The 16,764-nt window shown below is 47.4% G+C and overlaps 1 protein-coding gene and 1 pseudogene across 1 annotated transcript in view; one reads left to right on the top strand and one right to left on the bottom strand.

The window, feature by feature from the left end:
* Positions 1 to 3,354: 3,354 nt before the first annotated feature.
* The window catches only part of SOCS7 (suppressor of cytokine signaling 7), a gene marked incomplete at its 5' end in the record, with an annotated part of 39,121 nt that continues 25,711 nt past the window's right edge, over positions 3,355 to 16,764 (bottom strand). Inside the window, 3 exons of the mRNA XM_004707429.2 lie at positions 3,355 to 3,719; positions 6,445 to 6,594; positions 6,980 to 7,115. Of these exons, the coding sequence (XP_004707486.1) occupies positions 6,474 to 6,594; positions 6,980 to 7,115 (257 nt within the window). The remainder of the gene's footprint in view (positions 3,720 to 6,444; positions 6,595 to 6,979; positions 7,116 to 16,764) is intronic.
* LOC115872868 lies at positions 10,536 to 10,989 on the top strand (annotated as a pseudogene).

Here is a 16,764-nt window from a genome sequence, read left to right as displayed (position 1 = left end):
GCTCACATTGGTCTCCACCTGTCCTGAGGAGGGTTCACAGTAGATCAATCACAAACAAGCGGGGGTGGGGTAGGGGTGGGTGGGTTTCCACTCTCTAGGCAGCCTGAGGTACTGGCATCAATGCCCACAACTTAGAAATCAATAGTGGGGTAATGGGTCTCTAGAAGGCAGAACTCTTTGCAGTTTGTGACGTTAAAACACAACCCAAAAGGGGACGTGGTCCCTCTGCAGCCTGTTGTTCCATTAGCAACGTACACGTGACAAGGGCAAAGCAAGGGCTGGGCCGGGTGGGTCTGGCAGCTGCGGTACTGGCCCAGCTGCATTTCCCCACTCAGCTCAATCGCCCACCCATTCCTATCCCTCTCTCCCCTGCTCATTTCCCAACTCACCCACCCCCACCCCACACCCCTGCCTAGTCTGAGGCCTGATGAGGATTCTCCTCTCCCACCTGGGATTTGCCAAACACTTGATCCAGGAAGGATGAGGGTGCAACCTGGGCTGTGATTGAACAGAGACGAGATGGCCACCCATTGCAGGAGGTGAGAGGATGTGGGGATGGGGGTCACGTTTCTTAACTGGTTTGGTTTTGTACCTGAGTGTACAGATTCTCCAGTGGAACCCCTCAGCAATGCAGTGATTTATTGAACACAGCTCGTCTACCTACAGACTCTGTTCCTCCCACCAAACCACCTTAGTTATCCTAATGAATCGGGATAAAAACGTGAGGGGCTGTGTGCGGGTAACTGGGTAAAGTGTACTTGCCATCCTGCTGGGTATAAAGTGAGCCAGCTCAGGAGCAGAAAGGGAGCACTCACAATCAGGCAAAGAGCTCCCTGTGCGTGGAACCTCCTTGATCTTGGAGACAGCTCTGACGTCAGAGGAGCGGCAGCAGCAGCAGAACCAGGAGCCAGAGCAGTGGCCTGCCCAACCCACAGGGCAGGTGAGGCTGGGTGCTTGGGAGGCTGACTCGTGGAGTGATTCTGGGCACTTAAGTTTAGGCAGCTGGGTTTTGCTGGGCGCCTTTGGGTTGAGGCTGACAGCGTAGTCAGCACAAGCAGTGTGCCCTGTAGGCATTTATTTGGCAGCCTTAGAAGAGCTCTGTACCACCCTGTCTGAGCAGGGCAGAGGCCAACCCAAGAGGCTGAGGGCCCGAGAGAGGCAGCTGGCTTGTGTGCACCACAGAGAAGAAACTGTCCTGACTCCTGAGCAGTTCTCACCAGAACTGTCACCTTCTGAGTTCCTTACTAAGTCCCACAATCTTAATCCCATGCAGCCATTGCAAAGAGTTAGTTATCACCCTGTTACAGAAGTGGAGTACCATGGGAGGGGCGATTGGTGGCAGAATGGGATAACAAAGGGGTGGAGGGTGGAGGCACCTTGTGGCAATCAGCCTTGGAGCAGGAGGTGTTGCTCAGATAGCCAGCAGTGGGTGGCTCACACCATGTCCGACCCTTGCACCGAGAGTCACCATCCTAGCCCTCTACATTTGAACCTGACTGCCGAGAGGGGAGCTACCGTCTAGATCACTGAAGGAAGGTTTCAAGGCTGCTGCTCGAATGCCGGGCTGTGTGCTGTTCAGGATACATCACAGGTTTCCAGTTGCTTGCTCTTGTTCATTTCTCATCTCGCTAACCTTGCCCTGGTCCACCCACCCAAATGTTACCCACGCTGCAAGACACCGCCCCACCACTGAAATCACATGACCACAAAGCCTTCTGAGCACATCTGGGCTGCACTCTGAACTTCACTAAGAAAGCCCTTGCTCTCTGGGCCAGCGAGTTGGCTTGCAATTGCTCCAGGTGTGGCAGCACCGCTAACCTCCCTCTGGCCAGAGAGCATGTGTTTTACCGTTTGTATCTCCCACTGTATCTTGCCCAGAACCAGGCAAACACCACACACTTAAAAAAAGAAAATGAAAAACATGTCTGAAATGGACGGGTGGGCAGGGAGTGGAGTGGAGAAGGAGGGTAGATGCCAGCTAACTGCCTATGGGTTTCGATGGAGCCCCAAAGCCAGGCTGCATAGTGGGTGGGGTGGCTCCTTCTGCAAGCTGATAGATTCATTCCTCCTTTTTCCAAAGACATGACTTACAGAACGAGCCCATTTGTGGGATCAGAATCTTAGCTGGGGACACTGGGAGCCCGAGGCGGGCTGTGCTCACTGGAAAGCTCCTTCAGTGGGCACTCGGTTTGGCTAGGCTGGGATGCAGTTCCCTCCCCACTTCCGCTGTGAGGCTGAAGGCTGGTCATCCCACGCAGGACCTAAGGCCTGTGCTCTGGAGGGAGAGGGAGGACAGTCCTGTAATTACCAAGACACTGGGGCTCCACCCCAAGCCATCAGGCAACCACCAAGCCAACAGTCACGTGTGTCTTGTGAGACGAGGCCGGGGAGCAGAGGTGAACCAAAAGAGGCAGTCGCAGGGGACAGCTACTGCAAAAGGCCAACCTCCCCTCAGAGTGACTATGTGAAAGCAGAACCCAAACGTTCAGTCATCTGACAATGGCCCATTTCAGGGACAAACAACAACAACAGAAAAAGCCCACTGAAAAGCACTGGGACTTCCCCCCTCCTCATCTGCTTCTACCTGGAAACAGGCAACTTCCCTGTCAGGGATGGCCAGACAGAACCGACTTGAATAGGAACTGCCTGGGTGGTAAGAACACATCCTGTCCCCCAAGGGAGATGACAGTGATAAACCGAAACAGAGGCGGTGGAATGCTTCCCTCCTCTGAGCTGAACCACTGGGGAGCCCTTTCTCCTGGACTATACCAGCTTCCCTCGTCACCTTCCTGTGTATGCCTTCTCACTAGCCGACAGACACGGCGGAGCCCTGGCTCTGCAGTCGTGGGCACGGTCTGCCATTAGGAATCTGGAAGCAGGCGCCATTAACCTTAGCAGCCCATGACTGGCGCGCTGAACTGCTCAGGTGATGAGGGTAAGGCTTGCCTTGACAGCTGACAGAAACCCTTGGGGATGATGCGGCCATGAATGGAGATGGGGAAAGGACAGGGTCAATGTGAGGTCAAAGAGCTCAGGAATAAAGTAAAACAAAACACACAGTTTCTATCTGGGGCGACTCTGAAATCAAGCTCCTAAACTTTACAGGGATGTGAGCCATGGCTTCCCCTCCCAAAGGCCGCCTGCCAGTTTTTGTCCCATCCTCTTGGGAGAATGCACACCCTCCTTTCTCTCTGGCTCCCCTGGAAGCTATACCTAAGCAGCAGCCACTCTGCGCTCCCCTCCTCGGGGAACTCCGCCTCTTCCTGCACCCTCTCAGACCTCCCCTCAAGGTCGCATGAAGCCTCCGACTCAGCTCAATGACAGCCCCCGCCCGGCCCCTCCCCTCCCCTCCCTTGAACCTGCTCATCTTCCACACCACTTCCAATCCAGTGGGCACAAACCTCAGCTGCCTTTGAGGTGAGTCTCCATACCGAGAAAGACAAATATCAAAAATAAAACTTCTGAAAAAGAAACAGTGTTGAGACTTCTTCCAGTTTTCTGAGGCGCTCGCCCAGTTCCAAGAGACTGCAGGGGCTGGATGTGAAAGGTGCTGTCCGCGTTCCGAGGATGGGCTTGTGTGCTTCTGAGCCCCCAGGGCTACGGAGGGACCCACGCTCTGCACAGAGAATCCCGGCCCTTCCTGTCCCCTGTGTCTTCCTCACTCGTCTGCACAGCACCCTCATCTGGTTCTTCAAAACTGGAGCTTGGTAACCAGACGCCTAGATAAAAAAAGGAAATTCTAATTGTGCAACAGAACCCAAACGGAGTACAGGATCAGTCTGGTCTCCAGAGGCAGAGAAGCTACAGCTCAAAAGGAGAATGGAGCCTGGAGGATGGGCCCACAGCGCAACCGCACATGCTGCAGTTGGGTGGGGCTGTGACACTGGCCTGCCAAGGGCCTGAGCAGTCTACTACTTCGACACCAAAAAAGGGTTGTGGATGACAAATGCACCCTGCCCCACTGCCTACTTTCTCGTTCCCTCTCCATCACGCCTTCATCTTCCACTCACCATTTTCCACATCTTCCTTGAGACCCACCTACTCTAAAAGAACTAAAAAGGACTGGATTAACCATGTGTGCACCTGGCTACAAAAAATCTCTAGGTCTCTGTAGCTTCTGACTACTACATAGGGTTGAGCTATGGGGAAGTTTCAAAAAGCTCATGCAAAAAAATGAAATGAAAAGATGAGATTGTTCAACAAACCTGCTACAGCCCCTCGGATAATCACAGACCAGTGCAGCTTCTACCGTCAGAGGTCAGACAGGCACTGTTCTGGTCCTCTGTAGCCCTGACATGAGTTTCCCAGGAAACAGCAACCATGGCCCAAAGGTGGCCTTTCAGAACTCTTCTACTCCCAGCCTGATCAGCAAGAAGTGTTAACGGCCAAATACCATACTTTAAAAGATGCCTTCCATCGGGAAGCAACCGTTCTTTTTGTTCAAGGGACCCTAGGGTCGAAATGGGGTAGGGTGGAAACTGCCCCTATGCAACAATCCCAATGATACAGCAACAAGGGACCCTGGGACTGCCATCCAATCCTTGCCAATACACAGCCTGTACCCTGATCAAAGCACGCCCTCCCTCCCTTCTCCCTATGTAGAGGCCCCTGCCAAGAATGCTGTCCCTACACCTTCTCTTGCTGGTCCCTGGGTGTTCGTATCAGTTGAACTGCCTCCCCTCCACGGGGGCCTTCCCTCAGCACCTGAACTCTAGTACACCATGAGTCAACAGGTTCACCCAGTTTTACCTTCCTCATCACACACACACCAAAATGATCCCAATCACTCAGTCGTGCCACTCCCTAAAGGAGCAGCAGCCTCGCCTGTTCCGTACTCTATGACCAACGCTCACTGGGTCCTTCACAGACACCTGCTTCATGAACAAGAAACTGAGGAGCTCACGTCACTCTGGGGTGTCTCTGTTAAAAATACCCTCTCCTCCAGGTGGATGGAAACCTTGGGGTTCTTCTAGCACAACTCCTAAAGCAGCAGGGTGTGGAGGGAGCCTGAGGACACTCGAGGGCAAGCAGACCTCCCTTCCCTGACCTTCCCACCTAATCTCAACTTGAAGTCAACAAGCAGGAAGGCGCTCCTGGACTTAAATCCTCACAGCACTGAAGTTTTAGGAATCACTTCCGAGGGCACACAATTTGCATAGAACAGAAGCTATGATGAGAGCTTGAGCAACCAGCCCCGGTCCTTTCAAGCTCTGCAGTCTCCCAGAGTGGCCATGTCTTGACTGACCAATCCCCAGCAGCCTTCTCACTAGAGTTCCACAGGGAGAGGTGAGTCCCACAGGAGGCGCACGCATGGGTCATTTAGCATGGCCGAGAAGACATGAACAGGCAGGAGACTGAGGCTCTCCTGTCCTTCTCAAGCCACCCAAGCCTCCCACCCATTCGTTAGTTTTGCACGAGGGGTGGGAGTGGGGACGAAAGGTTAGAAGTGAAGAAATATTCAGAACCTAAAAGGCCCTTCGGTCAGAATGGGAGTCGGGCACACTGGCAGGTACGGACTGGCCCATGGGGTCTGGGCCGCAACCCCTACTGCCAGAAGCACATAACCATCTGGCTGTTCAGTCCTAGCTCACCTCTGGCCAGTATTCCCCTTAATGCCATGCTATTCCAAGTTATTTCATGGGAAAGTTACGTCAGTCAGCAGTGGGATGGGAGAGTAGCTTCAGAGATAAAGGAGTTCCTTAGTTAATCCTTTTATTCCCTTTCATTCCCATGACTCCCTTTTATTCTACTTTCAAAGGCCCAAATGCAACACTTGATTTAAACAGAAGAGCAAATGCAGCGTTCCTAGTTGCGGATGGGACGTGGTGAGCTCTCTCACCGGTGTGCAGGCTCACTGCAACAAGAGACATGCGTGCTTGGGGCTGCACAGCCGCTGTCTTCCACTGTGCAGTCCTGTGCGGCGTCAGGCACCAGGCAGAGGGAAGGTGAGAGAGGCTGCCAGCCGAGGGACGTGAGTGTCCTCTGCATGCTTCCCTCCCCCGCAGCCCCCGTGACCACTATTAGCCTGCACATTCCTGGTAAACATTCTTTAGGCTCCCTCCCAGTTAGCCTAGGGGTCCTGTGGATGTTTCTATTAGCTGTCATCCAAGCAATTCCGACTCCTGGCAAGCCCAGGCGTGTGGAGGAGAACTGCTCCCTAGGTGGTCGGGGCTGGGCACTCTGGAAGCTGACCGCCAGGCCTTTCTTTCAACAAGGGGCCTCTAGGTGTGTTCAAGCTGCCAGTGTTTGGCACTAAATCAAGGGCTGTACTGCACCATCCACAGACCCACGTGCCCTGCAAGGAGCTCCACGCGTGCGGTCAGACTGCTCGTCAGGTGGCACATATGTGGATCGGTCTGCACACAGGCGGGAGGCGGGGAGGGAGAACTCAGTGCAGGATCACAGGCAAGAAGAGATTTCACTTGACAGAAAAGGCATACGTACCCTTGGTGGTGACCATCAGGGGCCCCTCGCTACGTGGAGGGTTCCACTTCCTGCTTCTGTTTGGAAATGAGCTGCGCCTCCTTTAGAGACAGGTACACCTCTTCCTGAGGATCATAGTAGTAGAACTTTCGGATATACGAGATCAGAGGTCTGGGGGAGGGGGGGGATGGACACAGTTAGTTGTATGGATTATAAAAGACACACCTGCCTCCTTTGTTCAGCCTTGCCTTCTTCAGGGCCTCCAGCTATGAATCCCATTGCTTTTTGCCTTTCACTGACTTCCTAGAGCTCTCCCTCAGCCTTCTCGCTTCCATGCCACTCTCCATAAAGGGAAGGGACCCCAACACAAACACCTTCCTCCCTTCTGGCTGCAAGGTGACAGTTCTAGTTAGGTGCTAAGACACAGGAGAAGAGAAAAGATGCTGTCTGCGAATATTTCACGCCTGCCTGTGCAACTGCCTGGTAAGCCTCACCAGCATTTGTAATAACCCACACCCCTCCCCCTTCCCTTGTCACCCTAATGCCGCCATTGTACTTAGGCAGTGGGAGATCCGGGATGTGATCAATCCGGACGAGCTGTCGAATTCGGAATCTGCAAAGGTGCTGGAGGGATTTGACATTGCTGAATCGGGACACCGGGTAGAGCAGCTGGACTGGAGTTGGCGGCAGTCCTTCAAGAATGAAATGAAGAAAAACATTCAGAAGAAACAATGCAGCTAACTCTGACTTCCGTAGGAAGCGACTCCAGGAAGGTGAGACGGGCTCCTTTGTAGTCAAGCCCCCTACGATGAGCGGATCCCATGTGCAGAAGCACCACTGCCATAGGCCACACTCCATGCACTCTAGCTGCCCGGGATCACTGTCAGCAGCTGCGTGTCTCCGTCCTGAGAACATCCCAATGAATAGTGTCACTCTGGGGACTTCTTGAAGGCAAGTGGCCAATCCCAGGCTCTCAGGGAAGGACAAGAATCAAAAGCATCCTGTTGGGAATGGGGAATGCATCAGTATTCTCAACTGAAGCCCAGGAAAGGCTGGTTAAAGGGGCCCCCACCAAATGCCAACTGAGAAGCTGAAGAGAAGGCAACAGCTGGGATCCAAGTTTACAAGCCTGACTCCTGTCATTTACTTCCTGACAGAACAAGGTTTCGCGGGGAGGGTGATGGTTCCAACTCAGTGACTACGTACGATAGAAGGAAACATTACCCCGTCCTGAACCATCTTCCCAATTGTTATGTTTGGACCCATTGCTGCAGCCACGGTGTCAATCCATCTCGATGAGGGTCGTCCTCGTCTTCAATAACCTTCACTTTACTAAGCATGGCATCCTTTTCCCAGGCCTGGACTCTCCTGATAACACGTCCAAAGTATGTGAGGCAAAGCCTTGCCATCTTCACCTCTCAAGGAGCATGCTGGCTGCATTTCTTCCAAGCTGGGTTTGTTCTTCTGGCAGCTCAGGAACATTCAACACCCCGCACCTGCACCACAATGCCAATGTAGCAAGTCTTCTCTGGTCTTCTTTATTCAGCATCCCACTGTCACACGCCCATGAGGCGATGGAAAAGTCCTTGGCTTGGGTCAGGTGCACAGAAGGGGGTCTAAGTGACACCCTTGCTCTTGACACTTAAAAAGTCTTGTGCCAAAAAAAAAAGTCTTGTGCAGCAGGTTCCCCCAGTGTGATATGGTTTTTGATTTCTTGATTGCTGCTTCCGTGCACACTGACTGTGAATCCAAGCGAGGGGAGATCAATCCTTTCTCCGTTTTATCACGAGGTTACCAATGGTCCAGTTGTGAGAATTCTGCTTTCTTTATATTGAGTACTTGTGATCCAGACTGAAGGCCGCGGTCCTCAATCTTCATCAGCAAGTGCTTCCAGTTCTCCTTGCTTTCAGCAAGCAAGGGTGTGCCGTCTTCACATGAAGAGGCTGTTACTGAGCCTTCCTCCAATGCCGGTGCTACATTCTTCTTCATGTACTCCACGTTCTCAGACTACTTGCTCAGCAGACAGGCTAAGCATGGCGAAAGGATACAACCCTGACACACACCTTTCCTGATTTAAAACCATACGAGATTCCCTTGTTCTGCTCAAAAGACTGCCTCTGGGTCCATCGAGAGATTCCACTCGAGCACAGTGAAGTGTTCTGGAATTTTTCTCAATGTATTCCATAGTTTATGATGCACAAAGCCGAATGCTTTTGCAAAGTCAATAAAGCACAAATTAATATCTTTCTGGCATTCTCAGATTTCAGTCAAGAGTTAATGACAACCTTCGTGCCACATCCTCGGCTGCATCTGGACTACTGTACTACTATCTGGCAGATGGACTATTGTACTACTTTTTTAATCATACTCATTGAAAGTTTATTTACGCATATAATATTAATGATTTGGGCCCCAAAAGTTCCATACTTTGTTGGGTCCCCTTTCTTTGAAACGGGCACAAATATGGATCTCTTCCAGTCAGTTGGCCAGCTGTCTTCTGAACTTCTTAGTATATGCTAGGGAGTGCTTCCAGTGCTTCACCCGCTTACTGGAAGATTCCACTTGGCAGACTGTCATTCGTAGGGCCTTGTTTCTCCCTAAAGCCTTCAGTGCAGCTTGGAATTCCTTCCTTCAGTACCATCAGTTATTGATCACATTGTACCTCTTGAAGTGACTAAATGTCAACATTCCTTTTTGTACAGCCACCTCTTACTCCCCTCCACCAACACCCAAGATTTTAGTTTGGGTTATAAGATCCAGAAGAAAAAAAAAAAGAGCCCCATAAAACTAAAATTAAAACTACCACATGACCCAGCAATTCTCCGTTTAGGTACGTACACAAAAGACTTGAAAGCAGACTCAGAGACGGATACACCAAGGTCCACGAGAGCGTTATTCCCAATAGTCAAAAGATGGAAACTTAAGTGCTAATCAACAGATAAAGGGATAATAAAACATGGTACATAGAATAAAACACTACTCAGCTAGCAGAAGCAGCAGTCTTGATACATGCTACAACATGCATGGTGCTTAAAGATGTTCTACTAAATGAGATAAAGCAGTCCCTAAAGACAGACACTACAAGACTTCACTTAGAATGGTGCAGCATGTTCATGGTTATCAGGTGCAGGGCTCCCCCTTAACTAGGTGTGCACAAGTTGTACTCTTTGGCCACATACGTATTCCATTTGTATGCTGGGTAAATAAGAAGAGGACCTGGACTATACAAAGAACAACGACATCAGAATTGGAAGAAGGCTCCTTGACAGCCTATGAGATACAGATCACACAACCTTGTCTTGCAGAAAGGAAAGAGGATTTGAAGCTTATGAAGTACAAAAAAATATAGCTTTCTGTATGGATATTTCAACTTTTTTTTTTAATCCTCACAATTGGACCAATGATAAATGATAATTAAAAAAAATATTTAAGTTAGCAAGGATTTACCTTGGCTCCACAATCAATGCCCATGATATCAAGTCAAGAAATCAAAAGAGGTATTACACTGGCCAAATTGTTACAAAGGAGCAAAGAAATATCTTCGAGGACCAAGGCGCATCTGTCCAAAAGCTGTGGTATTTTCAACGGTCTCACATGCACGTGAAAGCTCAAGAATGAACAGGGACGAGCAGAGGAGCAACGATGCATTTGGACAGTGGCCCTGGCAAAGAATATGGGCTGTATCATGGGCTGCCAGAAGAATGAATAAATCTATCTTGGAAGCAGTTTCCAATGTGCTTTAAAAATCGATGATCGATCAAGCATACAACTATCCTCTAGTTCTTTAATGCTTCTTCCCCCCACTATCATGACCCCAATTCTACCTTAAAAACCCAGCTAGACCAGAGAATGTACACTGGTACAGATAAGAGCTGGAGACACAGGGAATGCAGGACAGATGAGCCCCTCAGGACCAATCATGAGAGTAGCGATACCAGGAGGGGAAGGAGAAGGTGAGGGGGAGGAAGGGAGAGCCAACCTTAAGGATCTACATATAACCCCTCCCAGGGGGACGGACAAAAGAAAAGTGGGTAAAGGGAGATATCAGTCAGTGTAAGTCATAAAAAAATAATGATTCATAAATTATGAGGTTCGTAAGACAGGGAGGAAGGATGAAAAATGAAAAGCTTTCCTTTCCGGCTCTGGCTGCTGGAGCATTCTACGCCATCACGAATGGCCCCGTAGCCATCTGGACCAGGAAGTCCATGACCAACCACTACTTCAGCGAAGACAAATGGTCATTGACGTCCTTCACCCTGGGAAAGCAACAGTGCCTAAGACAGAAATTGGTGAAAAACTAGCCAAAATGTACAAGACCACACCAGATGTCATTTTTGTATTTGGATTTAGAACCCATTTTGGTGGTGGCAAGACTACTGGCTTCGGCATGATTTACGATTCTTTGGATCATGCAAAGAAAAATGAACCTAAACACAGACTTGCAAGACATGGCCTGTCTGAGAAGAAAAAGACCTCAAGAAAACAGCGCAAGGAACGCAAGAACAGAATGGAGAAGGTCAGGGGACTGCGAAGGCCAACGTGGGTGCTGGCAAAAAGAAAGAATAGAGTCTACAGTGACGTGTGATCTGCACTGGACATGTGGATTTTTCACCAGAGAATTAATAAACTAGAAAATCTTTAAAAAAAAAGAAAAATGAAAAGCTGATACCAAGGTCTCAAGTAGGAAGAAAATGTTCTGAAAATGATGATGGCAACAAATGTACAAATGTGCTTGGCAAAACAGATGTATGTATGGATTGCGATAAGAGCTGTAAGAGCCCCCAATAAAATGATTTAAAAAGAAAAAAAATGGATGATGATGAGATTTCATTGTATATGCTTTGGACATGCTGTCAGGCCCTGGAGAAGGACATCACACTTAGTAAAGGATCAACAAAAGAGGCAGACCCTCAGGGCGTCTCCTCTACACAGTGGCTATGACCAGGGCCCCAAACAGACACAATTAGGAGGCCACCAGACTGGGTTCTGTAGTACGTGGGGTAGCTGTGAGTTGGAACCAACTAGACAGGCCTAACAACAAACACAACAGGCGTGAGAGGAGGGGGAAATGGAGGAGCGCTAATGGTGGTGGGAAAATCAGGAGTAGGATGGTACAGCCAATTACTGTAATTGGCATCAATACTGTGTATACTTATAAAATACATCGAATTGAAAAAAAAAGTTGAATTGGCAAAAATTGTGATAGATATATTTATGACAATAACCGAGAGTTACTGCTGAGGCTGCTTAAAGTACAACCAAAAACCTCATGGGATTCTGTTCTATGGTTTGGAAGTTGAGGGTCAGTTTCATGAGACACCCCAGTTAAATGGGCCAATACGTTTAGTGTTTCTGTTAATCCCTCCTAATTCGCTACATTGTTCCTGGGGTCTTAAAAGCTTGGGTAGGGCCTAAGACACACAACGGATCTCAATTCACCCAGAGCAACAGACGAAGGAGGACAGGCAGGAACAGGAGAAGGAAATGGAATATGTCCTAATTGCTTCCTCGAGCAAACACTTTCTTTTGCCATGAGACCAGAAGTGCTGCCATTACCAAACATTTTGATCAAGACTCTACAGGAGAATCTTGATCCACGGCGGGCAAATGCCTAACAGAATTTCAAATTATAATGGACTCCAAACTTCCTAGAACTATGAAGGTTGGATGAAACCCTGAAACTTTTTCCCTCAGAGCAATGAACTTCTCAGTATCAAAGAATGCTATTGAGAGAATTAAAAAAACCTCACAAAATGGGGAAAAATCATTGCAAATCACATCTAATAACTGTTAAGACTGTTAGTATGCAGAATATACACACAACAGTCTTATAGCGTAACAACATATATATGTAATATGTGTATATGTAATCTATATGTAACAGGCAAAGCTTGAATAATTATCCAAAAAAGATAGACCAGAGGCTGCCAAATGTTTGTGGGAAAATAGTTTTCAAAGTGTGTGCAAGTACACTCCCAGGTATATGACCCAAAGAGTAGAAAGCAGGAACACACACAGATACTTCTACACCAGTGTTCAGAGCAACACTGTTCATAATAACTACAGGGGTAGGGGTGGGAGGACAAATATCCATCAGTGGATGAGTGGATAAGCAAAATGTATGTAGCAAAGAATAAAGCCCAGATACATGCAACAACATGGCTGACTCCTGAAGACATCATACTAAGTGAAATCAGTCAGAAACAAAAGGGCAAGTATTTGACAATTCCACTTCCATGCAGTTTCCAGAAAAGACAAATTCAGAGAGACAGAAAGCTGGAATTTACGAGAAGCTGGAGGAGAGGTGTAATGGGAACTACTGTGCGGTGGGTTAAGAGTGTGTGTGCCTGATAGAGATCTGGAATAAAACTATGACAATTACACAACCTCTGACTGCACTCAATGCCACTGATCATACATTCAAAAATGGTTAAAATGGTACGTTTTGTGTAGGTAGTTCTGTATTTAATTTTACCACAATAAAAACTATTTTTAAAGAAAGAAATTCTGTCAATACAACTTGTTGGAAAATAAACTATCGGAAAATAAACTATCTTCTATTACTAGAGTTTAACTTCAAACCAATTAATTCTAAGGTGTGAGAAGGAAAAAATTAAAACTGCAGATCACCTCCAAAACCTGTCATGGTCACCAAAGTGAACTTCTTCCCTACAAATACAGCAAGTTGAAATGTAGATTGTGCACAGTTCCCAAAGAAGGGCTCCGACAGGGGGATATGCGCTGTTGGCCGCTAACCACAAAGACAAGCCCACAGGGCACTTTTCCCTTGTCCTGTAGGGTTGCTGTGAGTCAGAACTGACTCCATGGCAGTAAGCTTGATTTTGGGGGGAGAGGGGATGGGTAGAGGTGGTTGGCTACTAAACAAGTGAGCCTATCTCAATTTTTAAAACTATACTTTGAGATAGATATGATCAATTAGCCTCATTCCACATATAAAGAAACAGGATTTAGTGATTTTGCTCAGGGCACAGTCAGTAAAAAGTCAGTCCCCTCTTGAAAAGATCACTGAAGATATGGATGCTACAGCAAAGTGAGGTGAAGAAAACGGATGGTGCCTAGTTATCAGAAAGAATAGTGTCTGGGTCTCAGTCTTTTTGTGAGGTGACAGCTGAGTCCACACATTAGAAGCACACCCTCCTGTGCGATCCAAGGATTACAGAATAACATCCAAGACTGGGGGAGGGAATGGTATGAAAGCTTAACTTGTGAGCACGCAGTCTGCAGAAGGCTGTGGATGACAGAGAAAGGGTCCCCACTTACGCTAAGCCGGCACTTGACGAGGGCGATCAGCCAGAGTGCGCTGGAAAGGAGACTGGTGCAGATGCAGTAAAACCTAACAGATTATCATTTCTTCTTCCTGTTGACTAATTTTAAATTTGTTCTACTTGTTATTATATTGCTATCTTTTCAACTGAGGTTCTTCTATGCTTTATTTACTTTGCTTTCCCCCCCCCCTCTACATGCAATCCAGGACAGGAAAATCTATAGAGATAATAACTGGATTAATAGTTTATTGAGGTTATAGCAGGGGAGGTGGGGGGCAAAATGGGAAGCTAATAATAACTAGTATAAGAAAGGAGAAGATGTTAAAAATTTTAATTGCATAACTCATCTTCATATATTCAACTATTGAACTCTGAGATGTGAGTGATATATTAATAAAACTTTAAAAATAAATAAAGCTGGCCTTCCAGCAATGCTGGCCCTGTCTGAGGCAGACTCCCTGGTGGCTCGCCAGGACTCCTGCAGAAGGCCTCAAGCCTTGCTTTGAATGTCTCAAGGAATGGGCCAGGCAAGCCCCAGCACCCTGATGCACGACCAGCCTTGCCTAGTCCCATCCCACAGCCCTCCCACACCAGTCACTCCCTTCAGGTCTAGAGCAGTCCTCCCCCATCCCCTGTAGTTCATTCTCAACTCACACACTATTAAAAAAGGGAGGCAGATTTCAGGTACAGATTTCTCTCTTGAATATAATTAAACTCAAATGGTTTCAAAAAATTATTTTGGCTCAAATAGCACTTTGAATTTACTCCTTCCTTCATAGGTTGTAAAATATTCTTTAGTAAATTAAACTATAGCAACAGAAAGCTTTTGGGGGTTGGTTGTAATATTGCTCAATTGAAGATGATGTTTTTGGAGATAAAGCTAATTTATGTATCTAATTATTTATTCCCAAAGACACAGTGCTATAGGACTTGTGGTTAAAGAGATCAGGATAATGAGCAGCATACAATTATCTGACTGTTTGCCTACTTGAATTTTAATGACCATCTATACTGGCCTATTTAATTGTTACTTTTAGCCCTGAGGTTCACAAATAGTAGCTGGAAACCTGAGAATGCTCTGATAGTCCCTGGTGTCGACCTCATCATTTACTGCTTGCTCCCATACACTCAAACCCACCTGAGCTTGTGTATCCACAACATGCAAACAGAATAGGTACAAATGGAAAGAAATCTACGACGAGAGCGTCATCGAGCCAATGCCGACTCATCGTGACCTTATATGACCGAGTAGAACTGCTGCCCCTACCCCCCCCCTCCCTTTTCCCCCCCAAATCTCTTTATGGAACTAGAAAGCCTTATCTTTCTCTCAAAAGGCTGATGGTGGTTTTAAACTGCTGACCTTGTGATTATCAGTTCAACACATAGCCACTAAACTACCAGTGCTCCTCCAAGACAAGATGCCAGTACAGGTGAAAGGGTAAGGGTGAGATAAAAATTTCATGATCAGCAACGTCCCCTGGTCCTCATGCCACAGGTTATCAGCAGCAGAAGTTCCAGCTCCAGCCATTTTACTACTTTTCTTTTCCCCCAACCAAGGATTGGGTGAGAGGTGTCTGCCAGGTATGAGCACCCACTCTTTACTGCTATAGCCAATTGCTTCCTTAGACCAGAATCAGGTCAGGGACCACATCCACTTCACAATCAAGAGATGCGTGTTCTGAATCTTAAAGGGAATGAACTGGGGAGCTTCGATGATGTAGTCCCCTTCAAGAAGAAAAAACATGAATTTAGGATGAAGGGTCACTAAAGTTTTCAGCTAACAGTGAAGTATTGCTTCTTAATACCCTACTTCATTCCTTAATTTGCAAGTTAAAGAAAAACTATACACTATATCAAATCATTGGCAATACACGTTTCTGGGAAGTGCAAGCAAGGGGAGGATAGAAGATTCAATTTTCTTTACATACCTTTGTGTGCTGTTTGATCTTTTAGCCACATAGGTGCTACTTTCATAATTTAAAAAGAAACACATTAAAACTAATAATCACAACAATTCGGTGAGGAAAGGCAATCTTCTATTGGTAGTGGGACACCTCCCTCACCCCACGCACAAATGTCAACTCAAAATGGATCACAAACTTAATGCAATGGCAAAATCTCTTAGAAGAAAATACAAAAGTTAATTTCTATGACTCTGGGACAAGTGACAAAAACCGTTAACTAGAGCTTTATCAAAATTTTTAAAAATCTGAGTTTTAAAATGTAATAGCCAACCCACTAGAGAAAATATTTCTCCCCCCAGAAGAATTTACTTCAGAGGACAGCACTGAAGCTACAGCTCAGGGAGAGGGACAAGTCTGATCAGAGCACACAGGAGCAAATGAAGGAGGAGGAAGAGAAAGTGGAGCACATGCTGGCCCACCAAGCCTTGAGGACGATATCCCTGCTCAGAGCAGCCAACGCACAGAGAGGACCACATGGCCAGCCCCACTATGAGGCACGACATCCCTCACTGACCCATAGCTCTATGGGAACAACACTGGAAACACAGTGTGGTAACTGTGCCCAATCTGACCCCACCACACCAAGGCAAAACACCAAAGGCATGCAACAGAACAGCAAGGGGAGCAGAGCAAGGGAATACCAAAAATAAACTTTGGGGACAGGGCGTGATGCCCCCATCAGATTCTAGCAGAAAACACTCCTAAAGGTCAACAAACAGACCTTGAACTATTTACAGGCTTTTTTTGTTGTTGTTATTGCTTTGTTTTCTTTTGTTACTTTGTTTTGCTCTGTCTTGGTTTTTGTGCATATTATTATCTCTGCAGGTTTATCTAGATAAGATAGGTGGGATAAACAATCTGGAGGAGAAAACAGCATGACCGATAGTTCTGGGATGACATGGGAGAGGGAGAGGCAGGAGAAAGGAAGTGGGTGTTAACAAACTCAGGGACAAGGGAACAACAAGTGATCCCAAATCTATGGCGAGGAGGAGGTAGGAGGCCTGGTAGGGCTTGGAGAAGGGCAATGTAACTGAGAGGAATTACTGAAACCCAAATGAAGGCTGAGCATGATAGTGGGACAAGAGGAAAGT

This window comes from Echinops telfairi, unplaced genomic scaffold (genome assembly GCF_000313985.2).
Source record: "Echinops telfairi isolate 266 unplaced genomic scaffold, ASM31398v2 ScPeMD7_7458;HRSCAF=8496, whole genome shotgun sequence".
Taxonomy (NCBI): domain Eukaryota; kingdom Metazoa; phylum Chordata; class Mammalia; order Afrosoricida; family Tenrecidae; genus Echinops; species Echinops telfairi.
Note: the sequence above shows the minus strand (reverse complement) of the source record. Positions and strands in the feature narration are given on the sequence as shown.